Below are 19,867 nucleotides of genomic sequence, written 5' to 3'. Positions count from 1 at the left end.
TAGAAACTGTGACATGAACGCACTTGTCAGATTTGGGTTAGCTCTGGAACACTTTCAATGATATTGGGGACAATAATACGTAACAATCAAATAGGATTGATATAAGGCAATACACACACACAGAGAGAGAGAGACCTCTGAACACTCTAAAAAGATTTTATAAACTCCAAAGGAGGTGAGGATATCTCTATGGAGTCAGCAAAAACAGAGGGCCCAATGTTAATTTTATTTCTGTTTATTGATTCAGTTACTGCCTTGATCATTTGAAAGTTCTTGGTTGCTGAGCAAACTAGCAAAGATGAGGAGGATAATTCCCCTCCTCCCTTTGCCACTTCCAACAGAAAAGGCTGTTATCTCATTTGATTTTTAAAAAGGTGTAATATACCAACTTGTCATTAGCTCAAAGCAGTTCCGTCTTAAATTAGCACATCATGACAAATTATTAACAGATTTCAATGTTGCAATTCCTATTTCTCTCATCACCTCCACCAAGTGAGAAAGAAACCCACCCTGAAGCAGAAAATGTCTTTCAGGACCCAATAGTAGAAGCAACAACTAGTGTGAATTTCTAGTGCAACCATTTCAGTATAGAAACATCTGGACCTTACATCTACTCTTCCAAGCTGTGAGCATGCTAAGAAGATTACCCAGATTCGAGACAGTTCCAAGACTGTCTAGTTCTGCTCTTCAGTCATCTCTCAAACTGCTTTGGCTGGCCAATATTCATATGCTCTATTGACAATGTCAAACTATCATATAAAATACACTTCAGAAGCATACACAGCAGCATAAATATCATATTCATAAGGCAAGCACAGCATGTAAACTAGGTTTCAGTCTATACTGCCTCCTGCTTCTGGGCCTCCAAGCTGCTCCCACCCTCACCCCCCAAAATTAAGTGGAGTGTGATTCCCTCCCCCCCCCCCGCCATAGATAGATGGACTGGAAAGCTGTTATTTGAAGTTGGAACTGGTCCATAGAACTGATGTAGTGGTAGACTAGCAGAGTGAAATGAGAAAAAATGAAGTAAATTCTCCTGAGACATACAGTGAATGATTTGTAAACTGAAGACTAACTCGGAGACAACTATTACAATATGCACTTGAGCTGAGAGGTTGTGAAGTTAGTCTGATAGAAAGTAAACTGAAATGTGGAAAGAGCTTATGTAGCTGCTGTCAGAGCTGCCTCTAGGTCCCAGCTCACAGAGGACCAACGCCAGGCTGTCGTTATGTACAAAAGTCTTTATTGAGGTTTAGTTTCCATTTCAAAGCCGCAGCGCGCAGCTCTACGTCTTAAAGCCTAGTCTGAGTCTCCTCCCCTATGACACCAGTTTAAGATCCTAGCCCGGCTCCACCTTTTACGCTGCTCTCTCCTCCTCTGGGTCCTCCTGCCCGCTGGGGCATTGCCCTTTCTGGACTCTTCCGACGCTGAGTCGCTTAGCTCCTCCCCCTCCCTCCGGCGGGCTTTAGGACCCGGTTCCCAATCCTCATTCTCTGCTGTCCCGCGCTCCTGTACATTTGAACTTGCCTCTCGCGCCAACCCAGTGACCTTCCTCCTGACCGTTACACTACTTCTGTCACTGCTTCCCTCTTCCGGGATACTGGCCGGATCTGACCTCCCCTCCGTTGTCTGACTCTCCGATGGAGGTGTGGTCAGCCCTGCCTTATCTTCTCTCCCTGGTGGGGAATGCACTGGCCCTGATCCTTGGGACTCTTCCCCCCCCACTCTGCTCTGGTGGGGAAGCTGGTCCTGATTTCCAACTACTGCTCTGGGAGTCCCTGCTGCCCCCTTGCTCCTGGGACGTTCCCCTTGGGAACCCCCTACCCCTGGCCACTGGCGCCCCCTTCTGTGAATCTTCCGATTCGCTGGAGAGGCTCATGGAATCCCTCGGTCCACTGTCCTCTTCTCCTACGCTCCCCTCGGATTCTTCCCCTTCGCTCTCCATCTCCTCTCTTCCCTGTGCCTCTGCTCCTGAACCCCTGACAGCTGCCTTAAGCACAGCAGCAATTTTTAGAAATTATATCTCTCCTCCTGTTGGAGTCAGTCTCCAGGTGTATCAGTTTACTTTTAAAATGCTATTAAACACCCCATAGTCCTAGGTAAAACAACAAGTAAGTCTCTAGTTTAAAAGAGCAAGAAGAGAAAGACAACCAGGAGTTTAGAAAGCAACATGTGTTTTCTGGCAGCAGATGCCCCAACACTATCCTACTTCCTGGTCACTGTGACAAAACACCTTGGTAGTGTGTGACCAGTGGTACTCAAATGTCTGAGAAATGCAGAACATAAAATTCCAATGCAAAGCAAGGAAAGTTTTTTAACAAGCTACTTGAAGAGACATACAAGTTAAGGGGCGGGGGAAATAGAAAAGAAAAAAGCATATATGCAGAAAGGCTTAGAGTGGCAGGTGAAGACAAAGCTTGCCAATGCCAAAACATTTGTTATAAGCACAAGTACAACAGATCCTGGAAAGAAGCAGCTGTTTTTTGACCTGCACTTCCAGACACAGCATGGATACATTTCTAGGGAGATCAACCAAAGGCAGAGGCTAGTCAAGAAAGAAAACAACGCCTTAGGCTAACATGAGGAAGGATTTGTTGGTTGACATTCTTCTGTCTCAAGAGATAATGGAATGTGGCTCCAGTCAAACTGTTGTGTTAAAGGCATAAAGTGACCTTCCTGGGACACAAACCTGGGCAATGTGTATGAAGGTCCTGGGCTACCCAGATGACAAGACCTCCCTCTCGGCCTCACTGAAAGGGTCCAAAGGAAAGCCGAGCAAGACATCTGGCACCAGCTTGGCTGCAGGAGTTACCAGAGGGAGGTGTACAAGGCGCCATCCAGCCATCTTAGGGACTCTGCTATGGGTTTATGTAGGGTTTATTCCTTAGCCTTTTCTTCTCCCAAAGAGATCATGCAAAGCATCAGAGATTTAGGACCAGAGTTCTCCTTCTCCTAGATTGGGTACCTTCCCAGGTTGGCAATCCTCATCTGCTCCTCACTTCCTTCTACAGCATGTGCAGAAACCGCCTTAATGACCATTGGAGCCACTCTTGGTCTTGTCTGCTCAATCTGCCAGAGCCTGTCTTCACATGCAGGTGAAGTCCCTAATTCACTGAGAGTTTGAGACCCATTGGCTATCCTCACCTGTTTTAGCCGGCTAGTCAAAACCATTTCCTGGGGTGTGCCCACTGTTGAATGCTGACAGCCAGTGGCGTAGCATGGGTTGTCAGCACCCGGGGCAAGGCAAGTAATTTGCACCCCCTAACCCTGGATTTGCGCCCCCTAACCCTATCCCTAACCCTAACCTCCAGATGTTGCGCCCGGTGCAGCCGGCCCCCCCTGCACCCCCCACGCTACGCCACTGCTGACAGCTTCTAGGAGCCATAGGTGAGAGCTAAGTGCAGAGTGGGGACCAAAGTAGGACAAACTACCCTAGAAGGAGCACGATTCATACAAATCAACTGCAATTCCTTCATAGATACAAAGACACACACATACCTCAACAGCAAAATGAAGCATTGGCAGCAAAATAACATCATCTCAGCCCATCAAATACTGAAGGAAAAGGTAAGTTTTTGCCTGAAAAGATGTTAACAAAGGACCAGGCGGACCTCACGAAGGACAGTTTCCCACCTCAGAAGAAGATCTAAGAGTGTAAGTGACTTCCAGAAGCTACTGAGACTCTGAGACCTAAAGAGCTTTATAGGTCAAATCAGCATTTTTAAACTACATAGGTCAAAACCAGCATTTTTAAACTTTATAGGTCAAAACCAGCATTTTAATTGAGCTCTGAATCTAGAACAAATCTAGTTGTAACAGAATTGGTGTTATAGTATCTATTCGCCTTGAAGCTGTCAATAGTCGGGCAGCCACATTCTTTCCTAATAGAAGTTTCCAAACCATTTTCAAAGGCAGCTCCACATAGAGCACATTGCAATAGTTCAATCTTGTACTTACCAGAGAACAGATTACTGCAGCTATATTACCCCTGTTCAGATAGGGTTGTATTTGAGCCACTGGCCTAAATTGGTAAAAGGCACTCCATGCCACTGAGGCCAGCTGTGTGTCTTCCCCCTTTGTTTTGACAGTTGGGGGAGGCTTGGGAGTCGCGGGTGGGCAGTGCGCCAAATGTCCACCATCAGCAGCTCGCTCTGCCCCCCTGGGTGGCTCGCTCCACCCCTGGCTGCAGGGCACGCACCGCTCAGTGCACCCAAGCAGCTATCCCACACCTGTGTGGACACCCTCTATGCCCCTCTCCCCTCGGGAGCACACCCACCCTGGGCAGCACGGGCATATGCTCTGCCACTCCTTCTGGAGTCTATCATTCAAGTAGGAGTGGAATCATTGGAATGCAATGCCCCAAATATCCAGCTCAAGCAGTCGCCTCAGAATGATAAGTAAAGGTAAAGGGACCCCTGACCATTAAGTCCAGTTGCAGACGACTCTGGGGTTGCGGTGCTCACCTCACTTTACTGGCCGAGGGAGCCAGTGTACAGCTTCCAGGTCATGTGGCCAGCATGGATAAGCCGCTTCTGGCGAACCAGAGCAGCGCACGGAAACACTGTTTACCTTCCCACCTGAGCAGTACCTACTTATCTACTTGCATTTTGATATGCTTTCGAACTGCTAGATTGGCAGGGACCGAGCAATGGGAGCTCACCATGTCGCGGGGATTCGAACTGCCAACCTTCTGATTGGCAAGCCCTAGGCTCTGTGGTTTAGACCACAGCACCACCCGTGTCAGAATGATACCATGGTCAATAATATTGAAAACCTCTAAAAGATCAAAGAATATCAACAGAGCCACACTCCCCCTGTCTCTTTTATGACACACGTCATTGTACAAGGCAACCAAGTTTCCCTATGAAACCCAGGTCTGAATCCCAACTGAAATGGATCTGGGAAATATGGCTCCTCCAAGAGTACCTGGATCTGGCTTGCAATCACCCTCTCAAGAGACTGACTCCATCTTGAGTGGGGCATCTCACAAAGCTGTTTTTCACATATTTTACAGAGGGCTCATTGTACCTTGCAAGGCTGGTATGATGCCCAGTCAATAAACATGTTTTAAAATTTACTTCTGGCAATGGCTAGAAGTTAACAGAAAACTGGTCTGTGAACTACTGGGACCAGAGGGCTAGAGGAAGAAACCCAGCTAATAGAGCTTTCATCTTAACATCATGTGTTTTGTGGTTGAAGCAGCTCTTAGGATATCTTTGTACACTCTCAAACAGCAGCTTGTGTCCATACTACACATTACCACAGCTGTGGGTAATGTACAGTAATTATAGCTATTTCTTTGCTACAAAGAACCACTGGGAGCAATGGAGGCACCTCAGTTAGCACAACTGGGGCACTGCCTACCCTAAATCTCCAAACCCACCAAAGCTATAGCCCAGTTCCTCCTCTGTTCCTTACATTCCTATTAAATACACTTAGAGACCCTCTGGACTTGTTTTTGCCCATCTGCTGTGCTGGCTAATCATCTCTGGGCAGCACAGCCAGGCACAACCATCCTAATGGTTCCATCCATCTCTTGGAACTTAAAAGGGTTTGTAAATACTATACAGTGGTACCTCTGGTTATGTACTTAATTTGTTCTGGGGGTCTATTCTTAACCTGAAACTGTTCTTAACCTGAAGCACCACTTTAGCTAATGGGGCCTCCTGCTGCTTTCGTGCCACTGCCGCGTGATTTCTGTTCTCATCCTGAAGCAAAGTTCTTAACCCAAGGTACTATTTCTGGGTTAGCAGAGTCTGTAACCTGAAGTGTATGTAACCCGAGGTACCACTGTAATAAATTCCACTAGAAGTGCCTTATGGAAGGCAGCAGATCCCTCTGGACCTCCTTTTTTAACACTTTCCCCAGTGGATTAAACTACCAGCCAATCAGGATTCTCTCAGAAATGCACTGAAACCTCCACAGGGTTTGGGTAGGATTATAAATGACCTTCCCAACCCCATCAGTCGCATGCATGCATTTCAATCTGAGCCAATCAGATGCATGAATTTTTGGTCTGCCTGTTGCTCTTCTCTTCCTTTGTGACACTATTGTCTCACATTTGCAAGGCAGCAAACTAAAGCAGGAAAGACAATCTTGCCCCCACCCCTTCTGTGGAAAGCAGCAATATATTATCTCTTTGAGTTCCTGGGTCTGGTAAAGAAATGTTTAAGGAGAGGAGTGGCAGTAAATTATTTCAAAATCCTATTTGCTGTCATGGGAAGGGAAGAGGAGGAAATATCAGACCACACATAGGGAGGCGGGAGTAACCTGGCCTTTTTGGGTGCTGCAAAAGTAGGAAGGGTGAGGACATTTGCATATTCCCAGAAGTGGAGAAGAAGGGCTACCTTTTGTGAGGAAGCCAGTGTCTCTCCAGCATGCTTAGGATCTCTAAATATCACTAGCATTTTCAACCTTTAGGTTGGATACTCTATACATCATGCTGCTTACTTTGTAAATAAAATTGTCAATATAATACCTATTGTTTTCCTTGGGCTGTTTGAATATGCTTATTAGCATTCTTTCTCTCTGACTCATGCAGCCTTCAGAATTAAGGGATCTGGAGATTTTATACGCAATACAATTGATTCCAACTGAGGATAACAGCAATAAATTATTATAATTAAAGTAAAAACTTAGCAGAGATGTCAGGGGTTTTTTTTGTTTTTTAAATATTTATTAAGATTTATTAAGATAGCACTGGAAAACCCAAGATCTACCCACACTGGAAGAATGGCAGATGCAACTGATAGACTATATGGAATTGGCTGAGATGACCGGCAGAATCCGAGACCTGGGAGAGGAGAGGGTTGAAGAAGACTGGAAGAAATTTAGGATTTACTTACAAAAACACTGTAATTTGGTTGAATGTTAAGAAGGATGCCAGATCATAAACAATTGAGCACCACTAAATTAGACGTAATTAGGATGATAAATGAGATTCAGGAAAATATAAACTTTTTGGAGAATTATTAGACTAAATTAAATGAATAAGACTTAAGAATGTAAACAAGTTGATAAATTGCTGGAAAAAGTTTTACAATGATGCAAGTGAGAGTGGGAGACGTGAGGGAGTCCAAAGAAGCTTTGAAAATATGTTATGATACATGTTATATTGTTTATTATTTTTGCATTTCTGTATTTAAAAAAGAGATGTCAGGGTTTTTCCTGGGCCCAGGAACAGGCCTTCTGTGATGGGTGAGCTGTGAAAGGAGGCCCCTTGTGACAACAGAGGATTGCAGTACCTTGGAGGCTAACAAATTCATTATGACAATCTGATTCTGTGGCCTCATTATCCAACCCCATTAAAAATCACTATGCTGTGGTCTACATATTGTACTCTGGTGTTCTAGCCACACATCAAAGTCCTTACAAAGCTATCTGGCTGGTACAGATAAGGCAAACTAGTTTCATGATGTCTACAGTACATTTGGTAAATTATGTGCCCAACTTTTGCTAGCCAGTTCCAAGAATTAAGTGCCCAGGAGCAGGGCTAGCCCAAAGCATTCAAGGTAAATTAAAACTTTCCCTGTTCTGTCGTATCGTATGCTAACCGTACAATAGTACAAAAGGCTGCAAATGAGTACTTACTTGTTTGAGAGCAAGATCCATTGAACCTGGAGGAATTTATTCTAAACAAGCATGTACAGGATCAAGGTACACAGCATCAATAGTTGACTGGGATATAATAGAAACAGAAGAGAAACTAAAATTCAAAGAATTTGAAGAGATCCGAGAACATGTTAATGATTGGTTACAATATTTTCAAGTAAATGAGGTTTTTAAAGAAGATAAAAAGAAAGGATTTAGTTATACTTTATCTAGATTTCAAAGAGAAATTGTAGAGGATAATACTAAGTTACTGAAGAAGATGTATAATTTATTGTTAGAATGGGAAACCAAAGAAGAAGTCAAATGTGTAATGATTAAATGGGCACAAGATCTAGGATACAACTTACAAATGAAAGACTGAGGAAAATTACAGAAAGTTGATTTAAGATTTACCGCATGTACAACTCTGAAAGAGAACTACATGAAAATGATGTCTCGATTGTATTTAACTCCTGCTAAACTTGGAAAAATGTATAGAACAAGCTCTAATAAGTGCAGGAAGTGTAAAGAGAAAGAAGGAATGTTTTACTGTAAGTGGTGGAATTGTAAAGTTATAAAAAGTTATTGGGAAATGATTTATAATGAATTGAAGATGTTCAAAATAACTTTTGTTAAAAAAAAATAAGCATTTTTGTGAGGTGTAATCAGTGGCGTAGCGTGGGGGGTGCAGGGGGGGCCGGCCGCACCAGGCGCAACATCTGGGGGGGCGCGCTTGCCGCCTCCGGAGTCGCCGAAGAGCCTCGGGCGCAGGCTGTAGCAGAGCCCCATGTCTTGCGGAACCGACGAGCTGTGCGCGCGTCCGGGCTGAAGGTGTCCGGCAGGCAGCGGCTCTCAGCGCTCGCCACGGTCCCCGCGCGTCAGGGCCGCGGAGGGCGCGACAGACAGCCCCGCCGCCACCGCCGCCGCTGCTGCAGCTGCTGGGCCATGTTGCATTTTCCTCGCCTCTCTACCCTCCTCCTCCTCCGGGCAAGCGGCGTCGTTTGGGCGGCAGCGCCAGCGGCAGCTCGCCTCAGATCACCTGACACGGACCCGCCACCACCGCCGTGGCTACCTTACCGTAAATACCCCAGCCCAGGCTTCAGCAAGAAGAAGCTGGCAGCGGCGGCAGGTTAGGGGTTAGGGGCGCAAATTACTTGCCTTGCCCCAGGTTAGGGGGCGCAAATTACTTGCCTTGCCCCGGGTTAGGGGGGCGCAAATTACTTGCCTTGCCCCAGGTGCTGACCACCCACGCTACGCCGCTGGGTATAATAGAACATGAATTACCAAAAGAATGGAAAAAGTTGTTTATATATGCTACAATGGCGGCTCAGATTCTCCTAGCCCAGAAACGGAAGGACAACCAGACTCCAATGAAAGAAGAATGGCGAGTCAAGCTTGTGGATTAAGCTTGCCGAAACTTATGGGAAGAATCGGCGACAATGATAACGAAGACTTTTAAAAAGACTGGGACGCTTTTATGTTGTATTTACAGAAATATCGTAAAGAAATGGGCTCACTATACAAGTAAGAAAATAAGACCAAAAGTTAAGAAAGGATAAGATGGAATGAAATTGATTGTAGGATATAATCATGAAAGAAAATTCAGTACAAAAACAATAAGAAGTTAAGAGGATTAAGGTATAAGAATATAAAAATAAGATAACAATTAAGCAGAAATAGTAAATATTTAAAGAACCAGAAAGGGAAGTTGAAGGAAGTCACGGGGAGGGGGGGGATTTCTTTTCTTTTTTATGACAAATGTTACATTGTGTTGATTGATTGAATATAAAATTGTAAAACTCAATAAAATTGCTTTTAAAAAAATAGTTGACTGGGATGTTATTTTAATGGCTATCTGTCACTACTTCCTCCTATTGCACTCCTTATAGAGGGGCTTACATGTTAATCTGTAGCAGCAAAACAAATACATATTTTTATGACACCTTAAAGATTAACATATTTATTACGGCAAAAGCTTTTGCTGAAGCACCTGATGAAATGGACTATAGCCCATTAAGGTTTATGCCACAATAAATGTGTTAGTTTTTAAGATGCTGCAATAATTTTAAAGTATAAATCAGTATGTAGGTGCAGGTCCTAAGTGATTTTGGCTGTCCTGCCTATAAGGTAAAGGTAAAGGTACCCCTGCCCATACGGGCCAGTCTTGACAGACTCTGGGGTTGTGCGCCCATCTCACTTAAGAGGCCAGGGGCCAGCGCTGTCCGGAGACACTTCCGGGTCACGTGGCCAGCGTGACATCGCTGCTCTGGCGAGCCAGAGCCGCACACGGAAACGCCGTTTACCTTCCCGCTGGTAAGCGGTCCCTATTTATCTACTTGCACCCGGAGGTGCTTTCGAACTGCTAGGTTGGCAGGCGCTGGGACCGAGCAGCGGGAGCGCACCCCGCCGCAGGGATTCGAACCGCCGACCTTTCGATCGGCAAGTCCTAGGCGCTGAGGCTTTAACCCACAGCGCCACCTGCGTCCCTAAGTCCTGCCTATACACCCAGTTAAAAATTGCCATTTGTATCAGTGGACCATCTATGAGTCTGTTCTAAAGGTAGGCAGAGGACACTGCATGAAATTTCAGGGCTGGTTAATAAGCACTTACGCTTTGCATTGACTAAAATGAGGGTTGATGCAATCATGTACATAATTACATAATAAAACAGATAGTAATTTCAATCACCTGTACACATTATTTGCATAGTGGAAAACAACAGCAAAATACAACAAGACCTGCAGCAAGAGCAAACTAAGCATTTGCAACAGTCTTTACAAATTGTAGACATCCAGTTTGAAAGAATAGTAGATTACGAATGCCACTCTAATGTCATGACAAATTGGAACCTCAAAACTTTTTTTTGAGGGGTGGGGAGATGGACTCCGAGGCAGGCAATTTTGGATGCATCTCTATAAGATCAGATAAACCTATAAGGGTGGAGTGAATTCAGAGGGATGTCATTTGTGATGCATCCTATTGCCCAGAAGATCAGATAAGCCATGTACAGATCCAATGTGTAGACATCACAGTGGAACTATTCAACTATTCACAGTGGAACTATTCATACTCAGTGGCAATTAGAACACAATTCATTTTTATTTATTTTTTTACTGCATTTACTTTCTTGCAATTATCTCTGCAATTCCTCAATCAATCATGAAATCAATGCTCTGCTAATCAAGGGGTGAAGTTTGATGTGAGATATGTAACAATACATTTGACAGCACAAATGCAATTAAATTCATACCATATACTTCTTATGTGATGCTACCTTGCATCCTGAATTCCCTTTCCTTAATTGTAGGTGGTTGCTTATATTAAAAAAACAAACACCATCCTTCTCATTTTCTGCCTGTGCATGTACAAACATAGACACGCTATAAAGAAATATAAAAATAAGCAAATAAAACCAAGAGCAGACAGAAACAGTGGACTAAATTATAAACAGCATTAGCAGAAAAACAAATTGCCTGAGCAGCCAAACAAGGTCTCTGCTTGCTGACAGGTCAACAAAGAGGTAGCTAGACAGACCTCAGTTCTGAAGGCTAGGCATAGGCATGAAGGTGCCCTTTCTCATTTTCAATGCCAAACATACCTCAGATGTTGGTAGAATGTAGAGAAGGACCTCTTCTCAAAATATTTAAACCTGGAAACCTTCATATAGGAGAAGGTGGTCCTTCAGACAACCTGGCTCCATGCCAATCAGGGCTTTAAAGGGCACAAGTAGCCTTTTGAATTATGCCCAGAAATATACTGGCAGCCAGTAAAGTTGTTCTATCACTAGGGTCAGGTGCTGCCAATTACTGGCCCTGGTTAACAGCCATACAACAGCATTATGGACTAGCTGAAGCTTCTGAACTAGTTTCTAAAGTTTGTGCAAATTAGTATCTTATTACATATGGTTTAACAAAGTATGATTTGGGGCGTTATTCCATCCTCATAGTATAAAGTTTCCAATAGCATTCAGGAATTGTCAGGGAAGATCAGTTTGTTTTTTACACCTCAAACAAAACTAATAATTTGGAGTTCAACTTACGATTTGCAAAAGACAAAAACAAAGGTCGGCATTATATGTGAACCAACCCTGTGAATGGCACTGAAAACACTTTCCTTACTGGAGCCAACTTTTAGGAATTGAGCGCAATAGTCAAATGATGCCTATTTTGCTTACAAAGAATAGCAAAAAACAAAGACAGAACTGGACAAACACCACCAACATATGACTGTCCAAACACACTCTATAATATGGGTATAATCAAATGATCTGATGTTGACCATAATAAACTAGATCAGCTGTTGAGAAGGCTAATGGCCACTCAGTACCACCCCATCCACCTTCTTTGGCTAAGATAGTGTATAAACCAAAATCAATGGAGAAGACTTTTTCAAGAGATCTTTCAAAACATCAAATCTATGTTCTTTTCCCTAACAAGAGTACAGTAATAGTAATAGTTCTCTTCCCACCCACCCACCCCCCACCTGCAGTAATTCCAGTGGAATTCTAGATGGAAATCAAAGGCATTATGAAAATACCCAGAAAGCCTTTAAAAAGGAATCAGGTGCTCAAGTATCTAGTCACTGATAGGAGGCCACTGATTGGAAGCTGAAATGAAAGAGTTTCTTATCCGATGCAATACACAAATATTTTAAAGTATATTATCAGAATATTTTAAAAAGTATTATCAGTATATTTTAAAGTATATTATTAGGGGAGAAATGACAGAAAGGTGGAAATGTCAGAAATCATAGATTTTCTAAACATAGATTATAGATAAGATACAATGCCCTGGCAAATTTGTGAAGGCAAAATCAAGCTGCAAAAATTGTACACAGGAACCTAGCAGAAAAGTATGAACAATTTGCTACTGAGCCTGCCCAAATTATAAATATCTAGTCCAGTTCAGCTATTGAGATCTAGTGATAATCAAAGGGGAAAAACAAAAGGGACGGAAATACACCCAAGAAATGAAGCAGTTTTATACGCTTGACTTGGTTTGATCTAATAAGTCTTATAAGTCTTAGCAGTTAAGAGGTAACACATTTTGTCAGGTTATAGATAATTTCTCTCAACAAGCCCACCGAGGATGCCAACTTATTTATCATTAAGAGCAACAAACAACACCCTTCTTCCATAGGTTCACTAGCACATGTCTACAGGAATTTTTGTGCTTCTCCCTTCAGTGAAACAGGATAGCCTTTAAGGAGCAGACAGTTATATCATACAGATAATTTTTCAGAAAGTCCTTGTATTTCAAAATTCGTACCACAAACTGTGTACTAATGGTTCACTCAATATCAAATTAGATATCAGCTGCTTTCAACCGATTCCCTGTTTCCTGGCTGTATCATTATGATCAACAACTGACAGTTCATATTGGCCCAACCCACAGTTTGGCAACATTATTTCACCCAGAGCTGGCCCAAATCGTTTGGCTGCCTAAGGTGGACCAACAAATGGCACCTTACAACCCAATAAAGAGAGCTAGCACCCAAGGCCAACCAAGGTATTTTAGCAACTGAAGCAAAAAATTCTACAAGCACATTATAGTCAACCTTCCAACACCTTTAGAGAGACCCTACAGAAGAACCCCCTCCTTCAGTCCCCAAAGTGTACGTGCAAATCAACAGTGGTGGCTTTTTTATTTTTATTTTTAATATTCAGTTAGCAAATCATAAATCAAACAGCTCCCTCCCTCTGTGTGTCTTTGCTTTGGGGCATATTCCCCTTTTACCTTTTATCAAGCATTTCCCCCCGCTTTTTGTTGTAGTTTAACAGCTGATGGTATTTCTTCAGAGAGGCTCACAAATGCCTAAGAGGGTGTTGCATCCCAATTTGTGCTATGGAAATAAAGCTCAATTAATTTATTTTAATACCATAGCCTACCCTTCATCACAATGGATTGCAGGGTGGGATACAATAAAACTATATTTAAAATAGCAAATCTGTAATAATCTTTGTTGTTGTTGTTTAGTCGTTTAGTGGTGTCCGACTCTTCGTGACCCCAAGGACCAGAGCACGCCAGGCACTCCTGTCTTCCACTGCCTCCCGCAGTTTGGTCAGACTCAATAATCTTTAGAGAGCAGTTAAAATCAATAAATACTATCAATGGTAAAATCACATAATGGAATCTCCTGCAATCTCAACTGAACAACTTAATGAATCTCAAATGCTTGAGTAAAGAACCATGCTTCAAGTTGACATCAAAGCGAAAACTGAGTCAGAAGCTACCATTCCTTAGAGTGGATGTGATGCTATTGTTGAATAGGCTCTCTCTGGTATTGCCACATGGTATTCAACTCCTGGCAACAGGACACTAAAAAGGGCCTCTCCAGAAGAACTTAGTATCCAGGCAAGGCAATATAGGAAGAGACATTCTTTCAAGTACTTAGGTTGCAAGTAATTTAGGGCTTCATAAATCACCACTAACACCTTGATTTCAGCCAGGAAGACCATTGGCAGTCTTCAGGAACAGCTGGCTGACCCACTTAACAACCTGGCAACTGCATTCCATACTAGCTGAAGCTTCCATCTTCAAGAGTAACACCATACCAACAATAATCCAAGCAGGCGGTTGACAGAGCATGGATTTCCCTGTCAAGGCTATCTCTGTCAAGGAATAGCCATTGCTGGTGAGCCAACAGAAACTGGCCAGATGGATGAAAGCTAGTAATTTACTAGCAGCTGAGAAGTGTCAGTTGAGTATCTTAGGCGTGGTATATAATGTTGGTCACACACACAAAAACTGAATGGGAACCAAAAGACAAGTCTTTCTAACTTCTCCAGTGGTGGTAAAACAATCTTACTCAGCTACGAGTGATTGCCAAAGAAAGAAAGAATATTCTTTCAGAGTTGTCCATACAAATTCACTCTAAGATCCTAACCACAAGTTACATTTTTTAAAAAATGTAAAAAAAATTTTGTGATACAAAACAAACAAATGTACAGGCATACCTCAAAGATATTGTAGGTTTGGTTTCAGAGCACCACAATAAAGCAAATATCACAATAAAGCAAGACACACTTTTTTTGTTTGTTTCCCAGTGCATATTGAAGTTATATTGTCATCTATTAAGCCAGGCCTCCCTAACTGCAGGGGCAAGAGGGGGAAAACCCAGCTCCAGCCCTAGACAGCTCCACTCTCAAGGCCAGAAGAGGGGCAGGGGCTGGGTAGGGGGTCTTTCTTCCCCTGGAAGCAGCCAGGCTTCCTGCAGCTGCACCCATATCCTCATAAGGAGCAATATCTGTAAAACACAATCAAAGGAGGTGTGCCTGTATTTTAACCATATTAATGGATGCTATCTCTAAGGGGGTAATTCTGAGCAAAGAAACAGAGCGGGGAAGGCATGCTTCCCCCCATCTATCACTTCTCCACTCCAGGTTGCCTTCCCTGCCAAATGTTCCCCTCTGAATGGAGTCCCAAAAGCATTTGCCATTGCAAACATACATTTGGAATTCTGCAAGAGAGAAAGCAACAGTGGGGAACAGAAAAAGCAACTGGAGGGGGAAAGAGTTAAGCACCTTCTTCTCCACTCCCCATATCTTGCCTTATTTTAATCCTTTCTTAAAATACACCCCAAATTTAGTGTCTTAGATTGACACTAAATTATGAATTAATATAGACTTAAGCTTGTCAGTGGATGTGTGTTCATTCACAATAAGTCATTCATTCAGCGAACAGCAGTTCTCCCTTGGCTATGACAGCTACGAAGGACATTAAAGGAGGACATTAAAACAGAGTGGTAATATCTGAAGTTAAGCTTTGAAGTCTACAAATCTTTGAGCAGCATTTCCCTTGGAATCAATGGAACAAAAATGCACAGAAATGGGTAAAAAGATTCTTAGGTGCCTTATTAGGTGGTTGCAGTTAATGACAGAAGAATGAGCTCAGCCATCCATCAGCTATGAAAAATAATGAACAGAGAGATGAATTAATAAATTTAAAAATTAAGCCTCCATATAATTTCCCATTTCAGCAAAACAAAAAAAGTCCCACATTATCTAAGCGACACCATAAACAAGTATTGCAAATTTCACTTTAAAACAGAGTTGTACAAAGTAAATGCAAAATTGTTTAAAATTAATCATAATAACCCCCAAAAGACACACTTTGTGTGCTATCAGGAATCTCATTCTCTAAGAAAATTTCAATGGAAAAAATTACTTTTTATGTTGCTAGTGACTCCATATGATAACACATCAGAAAAATTAAAGAAAGCAAACTCTCTTTACATCTCACCTGCCCAGATATATTTGGGACCAGCTCCTTTCCATTCTGCAGTTCCCCATTCTCTGAAAAGATAGGTATGTTGGGGGTAAAAACCATGAGGTCATTCTTGGCACCAGCCTCCCCAGCTGGAGCTGCCAGGATATGGCTGTGGCGATTTGAATAGGACCAGCTGCCCACTTCGCTGGCACAAACCAGTGTGGCTGTGCCAGGACCATACATCATGGGCTCCTTGGGTTGACACTGGCATCGCAGAGCCATATACACAATGATTGCCAGCAGAAACAATGTGGAAACTGAGCAGATGGCAATGATCAGGTAGATATTGGAATTGTCCGCCAAGGATCCTGAGTTCACTCCCAACATGGGAAGCCGGGTATCAGTGTGAACAGCCTGAGCACTTGATATCAGTGATACACTGAATGTGACTGTGGCTGACAACACTGGTTTGCCATGATCCTTCACTACTATCAGCAGATTCTGGCTGCTGCCACCTTCTGTCTCATCCAGGGCTTGGGTTGTACTGATCTCACCACTGTATAACCCAACGCGCCAAGGACCACTTTTCGCATCATGCAACTCATAGCGCAGCCATGCATTGTAGCCTGAGTCAGCATCCAAGGCACGGATCTTTCCCACTACATGTCCAGCTTCTAGTGGGGCTGCCAGCAAGATGGGAGCCTCCTCTGGCTCAGACACTGCTGGTGCATTATCATTCTCATCCACCACAAAGACCTGAATAGTCACATTACCACATAAGGAGGGCAGCCCAGCATCCTTGGCCCTCACTTGGAACTCCAGCAGCTTCAGCTCCTCATAGTCCAAGGGTTGCAAGGCATAGACCTTCCCACTCTCCGAGTGCACCGAGATGTAGCTTGTCAGTGGCCAAAGCTTGTCATCCATCGAGTAGCTAACCAGAGCATTCTCAGCCACATCTAGGTCTGAGGCAGACACAGTGAAGATGTGAGCACCCGGTGGGTTGTTCTCCTTCACAAAGACCATGTAGGAGGGTTGTGCAAATGTAGGTGCATTGTCATTCACATCACTGATGGGCACAACCAGACTGCTGCTGGTTGACAGCAATGGCTCCCCTTGATCTTGTGCCATCACCAACAGTCTATATTCAGCTACTTTCTCCCGATCCAGAGGCTGAGCTATCACCAGTGAATAATAGTTCTTGAAGTTGGACATCAGCTTGAAGGGGAGCCCAGGTGGCCACAAGGAGCAGCTTACTTGCCCATTGGCACCAACATCTCTGTCAGAAATGCTGAACAAGGCCACCACTGTCCCTAGTGGGGAGTCCTCTGGCACTGGCACTGACAGTGATGAGACTGATATCTCAGGAGCATTGTCATTCACATCCAAGACCTCAATCAGGACTTTGCAATGTCCTTTCATTGGTGGGGAGCCTTTGTCTGTTGCTTCTACTCTAATTTCACCTAACTTAATACTTTCAAAATCAAGTTCTCCATTTAATATGATTTGTCCATTGCTTGAATCTAAACTAATCAGTGCACCTAAATTCTGTGGGTTAACACTTCGAATTGAATATATAATGTCTTTATTAATTCCTTCATCGAGATCTGTTGCATTGAGACAGATTATTAACGTGCCTATTTTTGCATTTTCAAAAACTTTAACTTGATACACAGACTGATTAAAAACTGGTGCATTATCATTCGTATCCAGCACACTGATTAGCAACTGAGCTGTGCCAGTTTGCTCTGGTTTTCCTCCATCAGTGGCCGTAAGCAATAAATTGTATACGTGAGTTAATTCTCGATCAAGAGGTTTCTTTAACACAAGAACTAAAGACTCACCATGCTTCTCATTGTTTTGAACATCCAAGGTGAAATACTCATTGGGACTGAGTTTGTAGCTGAGATGAGAGTTTGAACCAATATCGTCATCAGAAGCTCCCTCTAGTGGGAAGGATGAACCTGGAAGTCTAGATTCAGAAATATTCAGGTTTTGCCCAGCAGCTGGGAATATAGGAGCATTGTCATTGATATCCTTGATTTCTACTTCCACATGAAAGACTCTCAAGGGTTTATCCAGGATCACCTCCAGGTGAATCATGCATACAAGGGTCTTGGCGCACATCTCCTCTCGATCTATCCGGGAATTAACAAATAAAATTCCATTTTGGACATTTACCTCTAAGTAGTCCTCATGGCCTTGGGATATCATCCGGAACATCCGGGGCATCAGCTCCTCCACCTGCAGCCCCAGATCCTGGGCAATGCGGCCCACGAAGGTGCCATGCTGGGATTCTTCCAGGACAGAGTAATGGAGCTGGCCACTTCCCATCAACCAGACTCTGTGGATTAGAATCAGCTGCAGCAGCCAGCTCTTCACCAGGGGGCATTGGTTCAAAGACATTGTAACGGTAGGTTTTATCCCTGCTTTGGAAAAAAATTAATCCACTCTCCAGCGTCAGCATAAAATGGTGGGAAATAGGCAATTGTTATGCTGCAGTCTCCATGCCATCATCCTGAGCTTCTTGCAGTCTCTTGTTCTTTCTGAATTGCTGGGAGGGGCTTTGATCTCTGCCTGAAAAGAGTATTTTGAATTTCAGTGGGTAGCGACATCTTGTGACAATTGGTATAAATGCCACACAGGTATTTTATTTTAAAATTTCCTCAATTCTTAGATTAATTTCATAATTTCCTTCTGAAATATATGTGTAGTTCGTTGCTATTATTTTCTGATGTTTTTCCTTGCAAAGTTAACTTGTGTGTTTTTTGGTATATAGTTGTAATACTTTTGAATAATCATTGTAGAATCAAACAATTAGGTAGGGTACATGTTGATTTCAATTATCCAAAATAGAGCTCAGTCAGAGTATTGTGGCTTCCACAGGTTATGTTTTCAACTACTTACACTAGAAGACTTTTATGCTGCTACCACAAGACATACCACACTGTTGAGAAGTTTACATTGTAGAGGTCTGAGATACTGAGTCAACTCCATTCCTTCACAAGAGATCAACTAGGCATTACTTCTGGAACCACCATGACCAGCGGCCTTCTCTCTTTGCCCAATCACTCTACACAAGTAAGGCACAGTGTGTGACAGGCAGAGAACTGACACATGAAAAAATTAGCCAGAGAACATTGGAAAAACCCTACTGGATCCAGCTCAAAATTATTTTAGAACTCAAACTAGGGACACAGCCCATAATTTATTTGCAACCCAGCCTATTCCATCTTGCCAGGTAAGGTCATTGAGAGCCAAAACACTAATACAGAAATTGCTAGACAAAGGCTACGTACACAACATACATTTAAAGCATGTGACTTCCCCCAAAGAATTCTAAAAACTGTAGTTTCCACCCCCAAGCTACAATTCCCAGTGCCCTTAACTTTCTAACCACTACACCACATTGACTGACTGGAAAATTAGTGTTCCTTCCCTTTAAAAAAATATTCATAAAAAAGAAATACAAATCCCACTATCCTAGATTCAACAGGATAATAGTTTTTAAGGATATTATTGAGTCATTCTTTGCATCCTCCTGCACTTATCCACTACAGTGGTAAAAAGAATACAACAGTACTAGGGAAGTAATTCGTTAATAATTGTACCATCCCCAAGCAGAAGGGCAAGAAGAACTACCCCTAGTTGATGTTTGCGTTATTGATAAGATGGCTGGTAGCTGATAGAGGCTCTAGGCCTCTGTTGTGTTTTGAATTAAAATAGACAATAAAATAATTGTCTGTTTTTTAATATAAAAATATTTAAAATGGTAATATATACCATGTTTCATTAGAAAGTAGCCATATCTGCTTTTACTCCCAAGCCACTACTGCAGCACGTACACGTGACTGCCTTGCTGCTGACCTCTCTTATTTTTTTTATTTATTACTATTTTAACATATTTATATGCCACTTGCCCCAGAAAAGTTTATATCCACCAACATTTCTCCAATAAAAATAAGGGCATCCTAAGGAAAAGCAGGATGTTCGAGGATCAATTCCTGGATCAAATCAGAAACTGGGATGGCTGCTGTAAATCCTGGACTGTCCCATACAACATAGGGACACTT

General features: G+C 42.9%; 1 protein-coding gene across 1 annotated transcript in view; it reads right to left on the bottom strand.

The window, feature by feature from the left end:
- LOC307219547 (uncharacterized protein) overlaps positions 1–17,969 on the bottom strand; it is a 103,985-nt gene extending 86,016 nt beyond the window's left edge. Inside the window, exon 1 of the mRNA XM_079982802.1 lies at positions 15,831–17,969. Within this exon, the coding sequence (XP_079838928.1) occupies positions 15,831–17,921 (2,091 nt within the window). The 5' untranslated portion in view covers positions 17,922–17,969. The remainder of the gene's footprint in view (positions 1–15,830) is intronic.
- Positions 17,970–19,867: the final 1,898 nt, after the last annotated feature.

Source organism: Podarcis cretensis (assembly GCF_951804945.1).
Source record: "Podarcis cretensis genome assembly, chromosome: 7".
NCBI lineage: Eukaryota > Metazoa > Chordata > Lepidosauria > Squamata > Lacertidae > Podarcis > Podarcis cretensis.
This window is presented reverse-complemented; position numbering and strand designations above follow the sequence as displayed.